Source organism: Pristis pectinata, chromosome 16, assembly GCF_009764475.1.
Source record: "Pristis pectinata isolate sPriPec2 chromosome 16, sPriPec2.1.pri, whole genome shotgun sequence".
Lineage (NCBI taxonomy): Eukaryota > Metazoa > Chordata > Chondrichthyes > Rhinopristiformes > Pristidae > Pristis > Pristis pectinata.
The window spans coordinates 1707532-1723837 of NC_067420.1; the positions used below are offsets into that span (position 1 = coordinate 1707532).

The 16306-nt window shown below is 40.3% G+C and overlaps 1 protein-coding gene across 1 annotated transcript in view; it reads left to right on the top strand.

The window, feature by feature from the left end:
- The window catches only part of LOC127578999 (bactericidal permeability-increasing protein-like), a 44857-nt gene that overhangs the window by 23329 nt on the left and 5222 nt on the right, over positions 1–16306 (top strand). The window contains exons 7-15 of the mRNA XM_052031620.1: positions 1367–1427; positions 1520–1611; positions 5839–6015; positions 8308–8367; positions 9809–9976; positions 10665–10732; positions 12397–12439; positions 12674–12737; positions 14737–14813. Coding sequence (XP_051887580.1) covers positions 1367–1427; positions 1520–1611; positions 5839–6015; positions 8308–8367; positions 9809–9976; positions 10665–10732; positions 12397–12439; positions 12674–12737; positions 14737–14813 — 810 coding nt within the window. The remainder of the gene's footprint in view (positions 1–1366; positions 1428–1519; positions 1612–5838; positions 6016–8307; positions 8368–9808; positions 9977–10664; positions 10733–12396; positions 12440–12673; positions 12738–14736; positions 14814–16306) is intronic.

Below are 16306 nucleotides of genomic sequence, written 5' to 3' on the forward strand. Positions count from 1 at the left end.
CTGGCGTAGACCAGCCATGGTCATATTGAATGGTAGGTCAGGCTTGTTCAAACTCAAAGAAATACTGACCTGGTGCACTCAATTTCTCCTGTGAGAACAGCCTTCCCATCTCAGGAATTAATCTAACGCATGGTGGTTGCACTCCTCCAAGGTGTGTAATTTTTCCCTTGGGTAAGAAGAAAAGACCAAAAGTATAGAAAGAGCTCCTGTTGTGGCCTCACCAAGATTCTACGTAACTGCAGCAGATCATCTTTTTATGATACCCTTGCAGTTTTGTATTAAAGACTAACATACCATTTGCTTTCATAATTTACTTTAGTAATGCATGTTACATTTTTGTACATGTACAAAATGTACATGGAGTACTGTTTTTAAGGAAATCTGCATTTCTATTTTTCCTATCAATGAGGATAATTTCACAGCTTCCCACATTATATTCCATCTGCAACATCTTTGCCCATTTAGGATATCCCTAAACCCCCTTCTCACATCTTACAGTCTCATAGGCAAACCTGGAGTAAAATCATTTTCTGTCAGATTCTGTTACATTCTTTGGACTACCAATCTAGGAAGAAAATCATTAATCAAGATCACAATAAAATAGGAGCAGGAATAGACCACTCAGCCCATCAAACTTGTCCTACCATTCAATATGACCATGGCTGGTCTATGCTGGCCTCAAATCCTCTTCTGTGCCAATTCCCCGTAACCCTCAATTCCTTGCTGTTTCAAATATTTATCAATCTCCACCTTAAATATATCTAATGAGCCGGTCTCCACTGCCCTTGAGGGCAGGGAATTCCGGAGATTCACCCCCTCTGAGAGAAGTCGCTACACACCTCCGTTTTAAATGACCAGCCCCTTACTTTGTAGCCATGCCCATATATGCAAAATTTTAAAGGACTTGGCAGAATAGATGCTGAAAGGATCTTTCTTCTGTCCAGAAAGAATAAAACTAATGTTGACAGTGAAATGGAGTGAAATTTTCTTATTCAAAAGGCTATGGACCTTTGGAATTATCTACCCCAAGGCCCTGTGAATACTTAGCCATTAAGTACGTCCAAGGTGGAAATGGCTAGGTTTCAGGGGTTGTTGTGAAGCTGAAGTCTTGTTTGGAAGATGAAGCTAGTGGAAGATCTGCAGAATCATCCACTTCCCATATTTTATAATCTTAAATCCCATCCCAGATTGAAAATTCAAATTCAGTCTGTCTGGAAATATTCAGGAACTAGTTAATGGCTATGGAGGGTGACGTAGGTATCTAACTGGTTTATTAATGTCTGCTGGAGAGAGGAACCCTGCTGCCCTTACCTAGTTTTACATGCACTTTTCTCTTTAACATTTTAGTTATTTATTTATCACACAGGTGTGTTCTGAATTCAGAGATATGGTTGGAAAGCTTGAAGCCATCATCCAGACAATAAAAGGTAGGTACTCGTCCCATCATCAGTAGGAAGTGGTCACGTGTGGCAGCGGTATCTTCTGCGGACATTACAGCTTCTGTTGTTTTGTCTTATAGTTTCATGGCAATTGGACAAGTACGTGGAATTTGATTTTTCTTTGGTTGGAGAACCAAAGATTACGACTGATTTCATTGAGTCTCCCATCAAGGTACAGTTGTTGCCCTGATAAAAGTCATACATTGATAATGGAATGATTTTTTTTGTGTGTGTGTGTGTATGGTTCCATTTCCCCAGGCTTGCATTTTCTAAGGTGCTTATTTTGATTAGTATTTTATTGTTTTTTCTCGGTAGAGGGCTTTGATCATCTAAAACGGCTATAAATGAGTTGGGTTTGTGAGCACAACCTGGGTAACTCTAATTCCTTAAAACTCCCCTTCTCGGACCACAGCAATTCATGGGTAATTGCAAGAGCTAGAAAAACATGGCTTTTCTGAGATTGCAGAGAAAGGGCTGAGAAGTGTCTCATGGTGTCAAACCCTGGCTCCCACTCTTGGAGTGTATCATCTACCTGAGGGCACATACCACCAGACTTAAGGACCGCTTCTACCCCACTGTGATAAGACTATTGAATGGTTCCTTTATAGAATGAGATGGACTATGACCTCACGATCTACTTTGTTGTGACCTTGCACCTTATTGCACTGCACTTTCTCTGTAGCTGTGACACTTTACTCTGTACTGTTATTGTTTTTACCTGTACTACATCAATGCACTCTGTACTAACTCAATGTAACTGCACTGTGTAATGAATTGACCTGTACGATAGGTTTGTAAGACAAGTTTTTCACTGTACCTCGGTACAAGTGACAATAATAAACCAATACCAATACTTCCGAAAGCCCAGAGACCCAAAATGGGGGTTAACCATGGGCTTAGACTCCCAGAGTGGGATCTGGGATAAAGCCTGTGTGTCAGGTGTTATCAGCCCCCAAGAAGCTGACTCAAGTGTCTCTTCCCGAGGAGATCCAGTTTAGCGATGGAGGCTCAATCCTGAGGATCAAGTCAATTTAAATTATTTATTCCCCATTACAATGGACATCGAAGAAAGTGGAGAATTAATCTTTCCAGGGAAGGAGAAAGGAGTGTGCAACCACCTTCAAACAGTAATAAATCCTGGACTTTAAGGCACTGATGGGGATGGTGGGAAACTATGAAGTATTTGTAGTAGCACAGGCGATGAGGAGTCCACCCACTGACACCAACCCAATGGCAGGCTCATTGGTACAGCTGTAGGAAACATCATTAGGTATTCAAGGGTCTTTTGATATTACCCTGGTAAGTCCAGGCACAAGTGTCATTGCTTCAAAGGTCTACACCCTCCTCTTCACCTTAACAAACCACATGACAATTATGCCAATGTTAATATGATTTTGCCTGTAATGTAAGTGGTAATAGGATTTGAATGGCAAAATTCAAATGGCATTTAGGTTTAGACTAAAAGAAGGAAATTGTGCACAGAAACTTAAATGTGAATAGTGCAGTTACTGAAATCTGTGTCTATCTTTCAGTCATTGCATTGTCTGTGTCATGTTAATTCACTCAATCATGCAACATGCCTTTTGATGATACATCTATTGAAATTTTGGTGCATGGAAAAAGTTCATGATTGCAAAACCCCCTTATTATTTTAAATTGTCGGAATTTGATGTTGATGGTTTGAAAAACACACAATCCTGGCGAGTCACTTGAACACCACATAATGGTCCCTCAGGGTGTGTGCCAATCCTCCATATATCGAATGCTTTACAGAATTTTTATTGATTGAATCATTGTGCCTGTGGCATTTCTCTGAAAGAGCTGTTCAGTTTAGCTCCTACTTCCTCTTCATACCCTGACCCTGAATTTCAGGAGAACTGAAAATGCAGTTTTCTTGAAATACATGTCCAATGTATTCTCAGATTTCTTTTTGAATCTGCCAGATTCTTTATGTACATCATCCCTCCCAGCGAAATCAGTTCTCTTCAATTTGCTCCTAATTTGCACACAATTCTTTCAGATCTTACCTCTGCTCGTCAGTTTGCAAAGGGAAATAGTTTCTCCTTTTTAACACTGTAACAAGATGTCATAGAAAATCATGATTTCTGGCCATCAAAGCCATTGCATTTCATTCAAACCAGAGCCACTCAGCACAATCGCACGTGATGCAGTTAGTCCACAAGCTGATAAATTGCACATTTCAAATGCTTTTTAAGTGTTTTTTTAGAGGAACTAAGGGCTTCTGTCTCCATTACCTTTTCTGGCAGTGAGATCTGGACAACCACCACTCTATCACCCTAATTATACCGCTTACCTATTGAGGGAAGTTGGTCATTCCTGTTCACCCTAGATGTCTCATAATTTGATTAAATATCCCCTCACTTTCCTGTCATACCTAAGCCAATCTTTCCTTGTAATCAACTTCTCTGTAACTATCAAATTTCCTTCGAAACCTCTCTAATGATATCATATCCCTCCTGCAATCTGTGACCAGAACTATATACAGTACTCTATTATCTGGTACTGTTCTAAGATAAGGTAAGATATCTTTATTAGTCACGTACATCGAAACACACAGTGAAATGAGCACCTGGAGGAAACCCACGCAGACATGGGGAGAACGTACAAACTCCTTACAGACAGCGGCCGGAATTGAACCTGGGTCGCTGGCGCTGTAAAAGTGTACGCTAACCGCTGCACTATCATGCCTGCCACAATTTTGCTGTGCTTTATATTCTACTTTTTGACTAAAGGAGAGAACGGCACGTCTGCCTGTTGAACCACCCTCACTACTTGCTCTGCAGCCTGCAGGAAATTGCTCTCTGAGGTCCTTTGACTTCTTTATGCTTCTCAAATCCTCCCAACCTACTATTTTTCTCCTTGAAACTTTGAAGAGTGTGGGATATATTTGATTTTAACCTGAAGATCCACTTGCTTTTCAAGATACAAAATCCCTTTTTGTATGCTCTCTCTGCTTACCTCATCCGACATTTCACATTTCCTCTGAACAACAAGGTTCAGAGGAAAAGTGTGTTTTGAAACAGAGGTTTAAAGGTCGGTACAACATTGTGGGCTGAAGGGCCTGTTTTTTGTGCTGTTCTGTTCTATGAACAATGCCTGGACTGTGCTCTTGTTTTGTGAAGGCATTCATTAAGGAACTTATTTTTTCCACCACTTTACACAGGGTATCTTTTGGACTAAAATATTATTGGTATTGGTATTGGTTTATTATTGTCACTTGTATCAAGGTACAGTGAAACACTTGTCTTGCAAACCGATCGAACAGGTCAATTCATTACCCTGTACAATTAAATTGAGTTAGTACAGAGTGCATTGATGTAGTACAGGTAAAAACAATAACAGTACAGAGTAAAGTGTCACAGTTACAGAGAAAGTGCAGTGCAAGGTCACAACAAGGTAGATCGTGAGGTCATAGTCCATCTCATTGTATAAGGGAACCCTTCAATAGTCTTATCACAGTGGAGTAGAAGCTGTCCTTGAGCCTGGTGGTACGTGCCCTCAGACTCCTGTATCTTCTACTTTGCTACTTCTACTGTATCTACTTAGTGAAGATATGGAACATAAAAGAGCAGTGAGGTCATATCTCTTTCTGTTTTAATTCGCAACATTTCTAACTTCTCCATTCACTCCAAACAATAATATATGTGATATTCTAAACCACCTGATAGACCTTCTCCGTACTTTTTCCAAGGCTGTGACATCCTTCACAATGTTCCAGCTAATGTTCAGCTAAGGACCGACCACATTTTAATGTTACTCCCTCATAAAAGCAGAGAATGCTGCAAAAACTCAGCAGGCCAGGCAGCATCCATGGAAAGAGAAACAGTTAACGTTTCACATCCAGGACCCTTCATCAGAACTGAGAAAGAGGTAAAGAATTCAGACTAGGTAGCAAAGAAAGTGGGTGTAGGTGATGGGTGGAACAAAGTTCTCCGATAGGATGAAATAATGTAGTAATTAATGAGCAGTTAAAATCAGATTACGTTTTTTTATCTGTGTAATGTGTTGCTAATGTTATATCCTCCGCGGAATGTTGTATTGCATGATTTACTGGGACATGTTTAGCAGACAAGAACATAGAAATTATAATAATAATGGTGCAATGGAATGTGAATATGCATCGATGGTTATCTATGGTGATGAAAAGATTAACTTAAAGGTACTCTGCCAATTGTGTTGAACAATGTGGGACAATTCCATGCTTCTTTGTAATATACTTCTTGTGTATCATTGCATTTGCCATGTGCAACATAGTGCCAGGGATTCAGTTAGTTGATACGTCTCTTTCACCTACTTCATCCTTTCCTGCAGGCCCCTCCATTGAACTTATACTTAATCTGTTTAAAAATTACTGATAATCTTCTCAAATGTCCCTCAGGGTGAAGTATACGATGTTCGACACCACACAGAGGCTCCATTTACTGCACAATCGTTTAACCTCTCAAACACAACAGACCAAATGTTAGTGGTTGGGCTGTCTGAGTACACTGTTAACACAGGATGCTTTGCATACCTTGTGGCTGGAGCCCTGCGAATGAACATTACAGATGACATGGTAAGTGAATCATGCCTTCAAATTATACTGATCAGAAGGAAAATCACTGTGATTGCCCACTCCCAAACAGGAAATACAAGTTGAGACTTCAAGCCATGACTTGCTTTTGGAATGTGTTTAGTTATGTCAATGCATTTTGTCAGTTCTTTACTAAGTAGTTTGAAAGAGCCATTGCTAATCTATGAAAGGCCCTGAAAATTATTTAGCCCATATTCCCACATGATTAATTTAAAAAAGCATAGGCTTGACATGGATCTCTCTGACACTTGTGCAGAGAAATGAAAACAAAGGATCCTTTCGTATCTAATTTGGCAGAGACAGTTATCAACAACACTGAAAAACATCATCTGGACCAAAGATGAGAATTCACGGTAACAGATTAAACTCTAACCACTTTAAATATGTGCATTCTACTAAACGATGCAGTCTGGGCAGCATCTCATCACTTTCCTATCAAAAAACAATCTGCTGGAGGAATTCAGCAGATCAAGCAGCGTCTGTTGGGGGGAAAGGTGTTGTCAGTTTTTGGGTTGAGAATTTGCATAAGCATTTTTCTGTTGTGTTTCAATGCACACCTGATCAGGAGAATCACACAAAGGGTTAAGTAGCAAGTGACCTATCTCTTGGTGCTACTTCGTTGGATGAAGTGCAGAGGAAATTCACCAGGATATTGCCTGGATTGAAAGACTTTTTAGTTATGGGAAAAGATTGGACAGGTTGGGCTTGTTTTCCTGGAGCAAAGGTGGGTGATAGATGAAGAGTATACATGAGAGGCACAGACGGGGTAGGGAGTCAAGGTCCTTTTTCTCAGGGTAGGGGTTTCAAGAATAAGAAGGCATGGGTTTAAGGTGAGAGGAGGAAGGTTTTTTTTTTACACAGAGAGCAGTTGACATCTGGAACTTATTACCAGAGGAGGTGGTGGAGTCAGATACAGTCACTACTTTTAAGAGACATTTAGACAGACACTACAGTAGGCAGGGCATACAAGGATACAGGTCTAATGCGGGCAAATGGGATGATTGTAGATGGGTAAAAAGGAGGTATGGACTTGATGGTCTGTGCCCTACAACTCTATGGCTCTTAGTGACTTTGGCTTCTGCACTATTGCAATTTCAGCTCAAGGAACAACATTCCAGTCTTTTCACCAGCCATGTTGTAGCCTTTGGGACTCAACAACTTCAGCTACCCAGCTTTACCAGTTTGTATTAGAACAAGCCACTTTGACACTGTGAGATCCAATCCAGTCTTTCTCTCTGCCCAGAGGCTGACTGACCTGCTGACTATATTTACCATTCCCTTTTATTTCAGTTTTCCAGCAACTGTAGTGTTTTGTATCTCACAACTCCAGCACCTTTTTAACCTTATTTTCATTCACCTCCTTCTACTTGCATCTTGTCTGGACAGGTGACCTGTGACTAACAAGCCCTCATGCTTTCTCCGCCGAGCTGCCACCTGCCACCACTTGTTTTGTCCATTCACTGGTTTCTGCAGTAGCTCAGACATTCCTTCTCTCTCAGCACCTCTTCACCCTGAACGCAACTTAAAACATGTTTCATTTCTAATTTTTTCCTAACTCTAATGAGGAGCATTGATCAGAAAGAGTGACTGTCTCTCCCTCCACAGATGCTGCCTGACATTGAAGTCAGCGTTTTCTGTTTTTATTTACGACTTACAGCATCTGCAGTTTTTATTTTGCATTTTATCCTTTTCATGAACTTTATGCTTTTCTGTAAATAATCGACTTCTTAGCAGCCTTGCTTGCGACTAATTTCAAGGCTTCTGTATTCGTTCCATATCAGTTTGTAGGTTGCACTTTGGCATCAATACCTAATAGCATGAAAAGAATATCTACCGGAAATCTAATGGTAAAATTAATTATAGATTAACAACTTACTCAAAAGATTAGTTAAGAGTACCTGCAGAGGTAAGCTGGAAGCATTTAAAGAAATATTTCTACTACAAACCAAGAATCTATTAATCTAAGTGTGACCCATCATATTGGTGATACAGAAATTCATCTTACCCTGTCCCAGATGAATCACTACATTGAGGGTATAGTCCATTGACACAATGCACCATCAAACTAAAGTGCCACGAACATCTTAATGTTACACCACTTTAGTAATTTTTTTATTCCACGATAACCCGCTAGCTTCAAAAGAAAACATTTCATCCATTAGGATGATTGATAACTGAGAACCCTGATTAAGTATCAGGGCAAAAGGAAGTCCTTAAGAATGATCAAACATTTGATGCTTCATTTGTATGTAATGTTTTTCCATCTCGTTTCAGATTCCAAAGGATATACCATTTCGCCTAAACACCTCCACTTTGGAACTTCTGTTACCCAAGGTATGAAATATCAATTTATGTGACTGGTTATGTGAATTATTTAGTTTTGCATCTATTCAAAGACATCACTATATGTCATATTTTTCTGGATGTAGGAATCCCACTGATATAGAGGATGAATTACATTGTCCAAGCAGTTCATATATTAGACACTTTCTTTTTTTAAGTTCCTTCCTTCAGTTTTGACCCCATTTCTCTCTATACTGGTAAATTAGCAAAACTGGGAATTTAAAACTACAAACATAGGAAATTGTTCTGTTATTAGATCTGTAACATGGGCATTCCATTGTTCCCTGTAAAATTACTGCAATGCTATCAGTTACAACCAATCTGAAATCAGTTGGTTAGCATTTAACTTTGGCAAAGGCGATACCGGCATTGGTCCAGTTGTAACATTTCAGAAATTTAATGCTGTAAGAAGTAATTAGAAATGAACATTAAAATCCAGTTAATTACAAAAAACAAAGAAAAGGAAGGTGTTATGTTGGCAAGTTGTAGCACTCATGCCCATGATTCAAAATGTTTATGGTTTCAAGTCCAGTCAGTATAATAGCATATAAATGTTTTCAGGGTTGCTGCATCACTGGAGATGCAGTTGTTTGGATGACACCATTAGTTTTCCTGGTGAGAACAATTAAGGATCTCTAATCAAAGAAGAGAAGAGAGTCCTCCCCAATGTCCTGGGCAACTATCTTCCCTCAGATAATCCTGCCAAGGATAGATTAACTAACAATGCTTTTCATCATAGGTTGGTGGCGAATTGGTGGGGTCAGTTTCCATTTCTGGAACTATAATGGCCTCACTATGCCGTCAGTGGCCTTCTTAGGACTCTGATGCCCATTTTAACCTTGAACTAATTGATTCACGCACTGCCCACAATCTTTCTAGACACAATATGTTCTCCTCTGGGTCTCTGCTGTGCCAGGATTTTCATCCTTCACAATTAAGACTACATTCACCTTTCAATGGCAGCCAGGACTGCCTGATATTGGGAGATTTCAATTCATATTGGGACACTCATTTGATACCTCAAAACTCTTGGCCACAACGTAAAAAGCCAATTAATTTAAACTATGGCCACTTCTTTGACATAACTGTGGTTATATGTGATATGTTAACACTTTCTGTTTGTTGGTCACCTGAAAGTCAAGGTCAGTTCTACCTTAATGCAAATTGAATGTTATAATCATTCATTGATGCTTTAATTCCAATTACAACAGTAAAGTCAGACCATTATTAAATATATATTTTAGCTCATAAAAAAATAATAAAAATAAAAATGAAAACTATATAAGTTGGAACTGCTTTGAAGTTTCAAGAGGGAAGTTAACTGATTTGTGCTTTGAGTCTTTCTGTGGGGATAATGAGTGAATAGATTTAGTAACAAACTCTAACATTGTCTCTTGTTAGTCCATTATAATGTGTCCTTGACTTCCTGCAGGTTGCAAAGGAGTACCCCAACCTACTGATGAAGATTGTTTTGAGTGCCACAAAGCAACCAACTGTGAAATTTGTTCGAGGAAAATTCACTTCCAATGTATTTACTGCCGCTGAAGTATTTGCAATCCTTCCAAACAATTCGTTAGCAGAGTTATTCCTGTTGGGTATTGTAAGTGCCTTTCTTATTAGATCGTTCTGTTAAAAGGAAAGTTTGGAAGAAATAGATCAGAAGAGAAATTATACAGTGTATGCAGTTAAGTAGCAGGTTTTACGCCAAGTTATCACCATGTGCTTTATTGCCATTCAAGCATTTTTTGAATTATAATATAGGGAATATAGCAGCTGATTAGTGCACGGAAAGAAACCACAAATTTCAAAGTGATAGTCTCCGGATAATTTGGGAGAAACTTGGCAGGAGTGTTTGCCCTTCAGTTGCAGTCACCTCTACGTTCAATTCCATTCATTGCAAAGTAGGTCACAATGTCAGGCAGCTGATTTCTTGCCAGCACTGAGAGTTTGGGATTCAGTGTTTCAGCTAATACTTTTTTCCTAGCTTTTGGCTGAATGCAAGTTCAACAGGTAGGAAGGGCTCCCCTGCCAGTGCTATTGAAAGAGTTCACTGGTTGGTTGCTGGTGGATTTTTGTTGGTTATTGCTGCAACTCCACAAGTAATTTGTCAGTTTTTCAAATTGCAGAAGACCTATCCTGTAGGTCCAAATACCACCAGCCTGCATCCAGTGCAGTAAAAATACCTTTGTTCATTACAAAAAGTAAAAGGCAGGGGAATTTGCATTGTTCTTCTTGTAAGCAGGAGTCATGTGCTGATACTGTTCTAATAAAATTTGTATCGACCACAGACAGCCAGTGTGTGTGGGCAGGTGCATATATCAGAGGAAGGACTGCATGGATCATTGTCTCTGAGCAGGTGAGAAGTAAAGCAGCGAAAAACATTTTCTTTATTTGTAAGCAGGCCCTAGCTTTATCGTTTTAGACCACAAGACTGACTTCAAACTCAGTGCAGAAAACAATGCGCAGTTGTGGACAAACAACAATAAAAGCGGATGGCTCTTTGCAATACACAAGAAGTGCTGGAGGAGCTCAGCGGGTCAGGCAGCATCTATGGAGGGAAATAAACAGTCGATGTTTCTGGCTGAGACCTTTTCAAATTTCCTTTGCCTCTCAGTGGTGAAGTATATTTCAGTAAACTTCAAGGATCTATTTGTTTTCAAAATGTTCAGTTCCATTTATCTCTCTGAATTGAATCAAAGATATGAGAGGTTTTCTTGAGGAGACAGAAATGGATGGGGACAAGTTGTTTATTCCCTGATGTTGGCTCAATCAATTACAATTCCCTAAAAATCTCATGTTGATTAAATAATGCCGGTAGATAACCCTATATTAACTCAAGGATTGTTTGTGGTATCTATTGTCCATCCCTACTTGCTGAAGAAGGTGGTGGGGACCTGTGGTTTTGAACCGTACCAGACCACATGTAGAAGTTACTGCCACAGTCCTCTTAGAGGGAAATCTCTTGGATTATGAGCAAGCAAAAATGTCACTGCAGTGATCAATGATTAACTTAGCTGTCGGAAGCCTGCTTTGATGGTGTGAGAAGTGGGAGAGATAGCTAGCAGCTTTGTGTTACTCGTAGTGATTTTAACCAGTCTCTCCTTTCCTTGTGTTGGTATCACACGACATGAAGGGGAGTACCCTCAGAGTGAAGGCAGGACTGATCATTACTCCAGTTGCTGCAAAGAAATGATTGCTGGTCTAACACCATAGCCCGTATGCCACCATGTCATTTTCATATTGAGTCTGAAGGTGTAGTCCGATCTTTATGGTCACAAATAGAATGGTAAACAGTTAATTTGTAACAGACCAGGATCACCTGGCACCAAATTTAGTTACCTGTCATAATTAGTATTTGCCACATGATGGAATTTTGTGTAAAATAAAACACATTACACATTTCCCAAACAATGACAAAATGCCTCCTGGTGCTCTGGGCGTACAGCTTGCTTACACCCAGGGATCCCCCAGCCTGAAGCTCCAACATCCCTCCCACTCCCCGGACTTTATCCACCCTGAATCCCCTGCAGCCTGTGACTTACCTGAGTCCTTCTGCTCAATGCACAGTGGCAGAGTGAATGGAGGAAAGGACTTCTTGGCTACAAAAGATGCAAGACCTGCTCTATTGCACATGGTGGTTGGGCATCGAGGCCATATTATGCCCACCTCCCCATCCCCAACGCATTGTCCAATTTATGAACAGCCCCTATTCAGGCAAGTTTCTTATTCCTCCTTACTAATGCTTTTATTCCTTCAAGAATTGAAGGTTATCAGGATGTTTGTCTCTGGGCTGCTGCCATTGCCACTATAAGAGGCATTAATATATCCTTCCCCATAAGAGAACTGAGGCTTTCATGTCATAGAGTACTGTTGACTTAAGCCAATGCATAACCATTCTATTCTACAGGCCATTGAAGTTGCATTTAATTTTCTAAAGAAATCCCTTTGCTGTAACCGTTTACCATTTTGTGACTTATCCATATAAAACTCTTAAAAGTATCTTTCTAATTTTCAAATTAGTGTGGACCTGGTACTGGAAGAATCTAAAGTGGGAACCATTCCAGTAAGTGCTTGTAATCACTTTAAAAGTGGTAGAGTTAATTACTGTTTGTTAACTTTACAACCTGATATGTAATTGCTGAATATATTAAAAGATATTTTAATAAAGTAACCCATGTAACTTTATTATTTATTCGATACTTAGAAGTTGCTCAGTCTTAAGGGAACTATATATAGAAAATATAAAGCTTATAGATAAAACATTGCTAAACTAATTTTCATTATAATTTGCTCCCAGACAAAGTTATTTGAAACATTTCTGAGGATGGGGTTACAGAAGGTGGTGATTCCGAAGATAAATGGTATGTCTGCCTCAAGATGCAAACCTGCCTCTTTAGAATTTATTTATACCATTGTGATGGCCCCAGTGTTGACTGGTCGGAAGGCAATACTTCAGTCATGAAATCCAAACAATTGGCTTCATCTGTACACTGTGAAATTGTAACTTCACACTATGCATATTTTGTTTCTGTGACAGGATTCTGTCCTGGTAATCAGTCTGATTAAAAGGCTAGGCTTTCAGTCAGCCAGGGAGCACTCCGTAACAGGCCACAACTGCTGGTAAGGGTCCTGCAACTACCAGTAGCAGCAGGGGCATGGGTGCCTGCTCTCCAAACCTGATGTTGTGTTCAGTGTTGAGGGGACCCAACGGTAACTAATTCAAACAGGACAGTGTTAGGATGTGTGGTGAAGGACTGCCTATCCCACTACACTGGTGAGGGCATGGAGTTCTGATCCCAGGGTTTTACTGGGAAGTGTGTGTGTGTGTGTGTGAGAGAGAGAAAAGCAGATTTCTTACAGGAATGGCAGCAACCACTCCTGCTTGTGCTAGTCACTCTTGTCAGAGCATTAATAATCTCCCCAGAGCTGCTCTCCCCTCCCTGGAGCTGCCAGGCTTCCCCAGGGCTTGGGACCTGTGCCAAACCTGCAAGGGATCTGGTGCCAATGTGGCAATCTTGTTAAAATATTTTCGTGGCCAGTCTGGCTCTCAGGAGCAGTCTGGCTGCTCATCTTTTACCCTGCCATTAAATCCAGAAGTGAGCAAATTGAAAAAGACGTAAGATACCTCATGATTTTGCACCTCAGCTGACTCCAACCTGTCAAAATCTGGGGCTAAAATTAACACCAGTCTTCCAGTGAAGGTCATGTTATATGTTCAAGTATCCAGTAACTCCGCTGTTATATGTGTGGAGGGACACCAGTAGTTCTAGAATGAGAAATTAGGTCCAAAATATTGGGAATTACAAGATGGGTGATGGATTACTGTATTTGTATTCAATGTGCAATTTCCTGCAGTTGTGCTTACAATTATTCTGTGGTCCTGTTGTTTCCAGAGCTCTGATTCACACTTTAAGGCTCAAATTTATGGCCATTTTGTGTTTATTGTCAGACTACAGGCTTGTCCTGGCAAGAGATATAATGGGTGTTTTCTACACAGAATATAATGTCCCATATTAAGCATAGATAGTGTGCCCGTGTCCATAACAATCCCCTTTCATTCTTGTATCTTTCTCTTGGGGGGGGGGGGGAATCTATTCATTTTCTTAAAGCTTTAAAGCTTAAACTCTTCCCTTATCTTGCTTCTTGAAGCATCATTCATGTTGTCACTCTGATGGGAAGGTATTTCCTGTCTATATCCATTTGGACATAGACATCCCTCTCTGTGATGAGCTGGTGGTGTCGTGGTCTGTTATTCCTGGACTCAGTGTTACATTTGTTGTGGCTCTGATACTCTGTTTTAGCAGTCTGGTACAGGCTGCCAATGGATTCTGATCCGATTCACCTGCTGCCTGAATTCACTCTTGACGATACTGGTGCCTTAGGGTATCAACGTTATCAGTAACCTTAGTGGGATCCAGATGTTCATAATTGGATCATGAACACTCTACTCCTTTCTGAACAATACAGTTAATGATATAGTGTGTTTCTTGTAGTTTTGGCTTCTTTGTGCCTCAGTCTTACTTCACTTGCTAAAGTTATTTTGTATTTCCTGACATTAGCTTGTGCTCTCAGGTCATTCTCGCAGCAATATAAGATTGTCTACGATTAATTTGTTACAATATGTGAAGAGAGAAATAGTAACCAAGTAGAGAGATGGCAAGACCCTTCTCAACATTAACTTCAGAAGTATTGAATTGTATTCATGTTGCTGTTAACAAACTTCTTTTTCCCCAGAAGCTAATGGGTAAACTTCCTCTTAAATAGATGTACCTTCTTAATATCAATATCAGAATCTGGCTACATAAAATATTACTTTCCTCTTATTACCAATATTTAAATGTTTTCTAAATGTTTTTAAAGCAAAACTGAAGAAGGGACTCCCCATACCAAAAATAGACAAGATATCGTTGATGAATCCATTCCTTGAAATTGACCAGGTAAGGGTGTACGTTGTGTTTGTGTTGACCTAAGGAAAAACGAGATGTGAATTGTTCTCAGCTGTCATTTACTCAAACTAACGTTCATTTGTCATCCAAAAAGTTGTGCATCCACAGCATGCTGAAGTACGGGTTTTGTTTCTTTTACACAGTGGTATGGGAGTCAATGACATTCTAAATGTTAAGCTTGACAGAAACCTGGGTAAAGATTGGAGGAAAGTTGGTTCAAGGAACCGGGACAGAACCTGGGAAAACAAAATGGACCATATTGCAATGATGTTGGACAGAGTCACACAGCACGGAAACAGGCCCTTCAGCCCAACTCGTCCGTGCCGACTGTGTTGCCCAGCGAGCTAGTCCCATCTGCCCACATTTGGGCCCACAGCCCTCTAAACCTTTCCTATCCATGGACTTATCTAGATGGCCTTTAAACATTGCTAACGAGCCCACTTCACCCACTATTTCTGGCAGCTCATTCCAAATACGCACCACCCTTTGTGTGAAGAAGCTGCCCCTGATGTCCCTTTTAAATCTCTCACCTCTGACCTTAAACTTCCGCCCTCTTGTTTCCAGCATCCCCTCCCTGGGAAAAAGACTGTGTACTTTCACCCTGTCTATGCCCCTCATGGTCTTATACACCTCTGTCAGGTCACCCCTCAATCTCAGGGCAGGCACAGTAGTGTAGTGGTTAGCATAACGCTTTACAGCGCCAGCGACCCGGGTTCAATTCTGGCCGCTGTCTGTAAGGAGTTTGTACGTTCTGCCCGTGACTGCATGGGTTTCCTCCGGGAGCTCCGGTTTCCTCTCACATTCCAAAGATGTACGGGTTAGGAAGTTGTGGGTGTGGTATGTTGGCGCCGGAATCGTGGCGACACTTGCAGGCTGCCCCCAGAACACACTATGCAAAGATGTATTTCACTGTGTGTTTTGATGTCCTGGAGGTGGCTATTCTGCTAAAAGAGCAAGAACTGTACATTGATCAGGCACTTTTAGTAGGTGAGGGGAATTGGGAAAGCTGACCCCAAGGGGAGAGATGCTAAATAAGCACATTGAGAGTAGACAAGGAGCATGGTGGGAAATCCTGAGCAATCAGGAGCAAAGTCCCAAGACCACAGTTGGGAAGCCAAAGATGAACTGTGAAATTAAACAATCAAAGAATATGAAATACTCTCCAGCACATAAATATAAAAAGGAAAGGCAGGATAGGGACAGGCATTTAAGGAATGAACAGGATAAGATCAGAGTCAATGATAGAAAATGGCAGAAACATTAACTGATGACTTTGCTTCACTATTTCCCAGGGAGGTGGATTGGGTTGACACAACATTCTAAGTGAAACTAGAAATTATATAACAACAATTTAAGTAAATGTGCATAAATATATAAGCTAATTAAAGAATCTCTCTATCTGGTTAAGTTATCATCTGTGCATCCTAAAAAGAATTGCTAGTGATGGAAGTGACACTATTAAACATTTTTAATAATTCATTAGG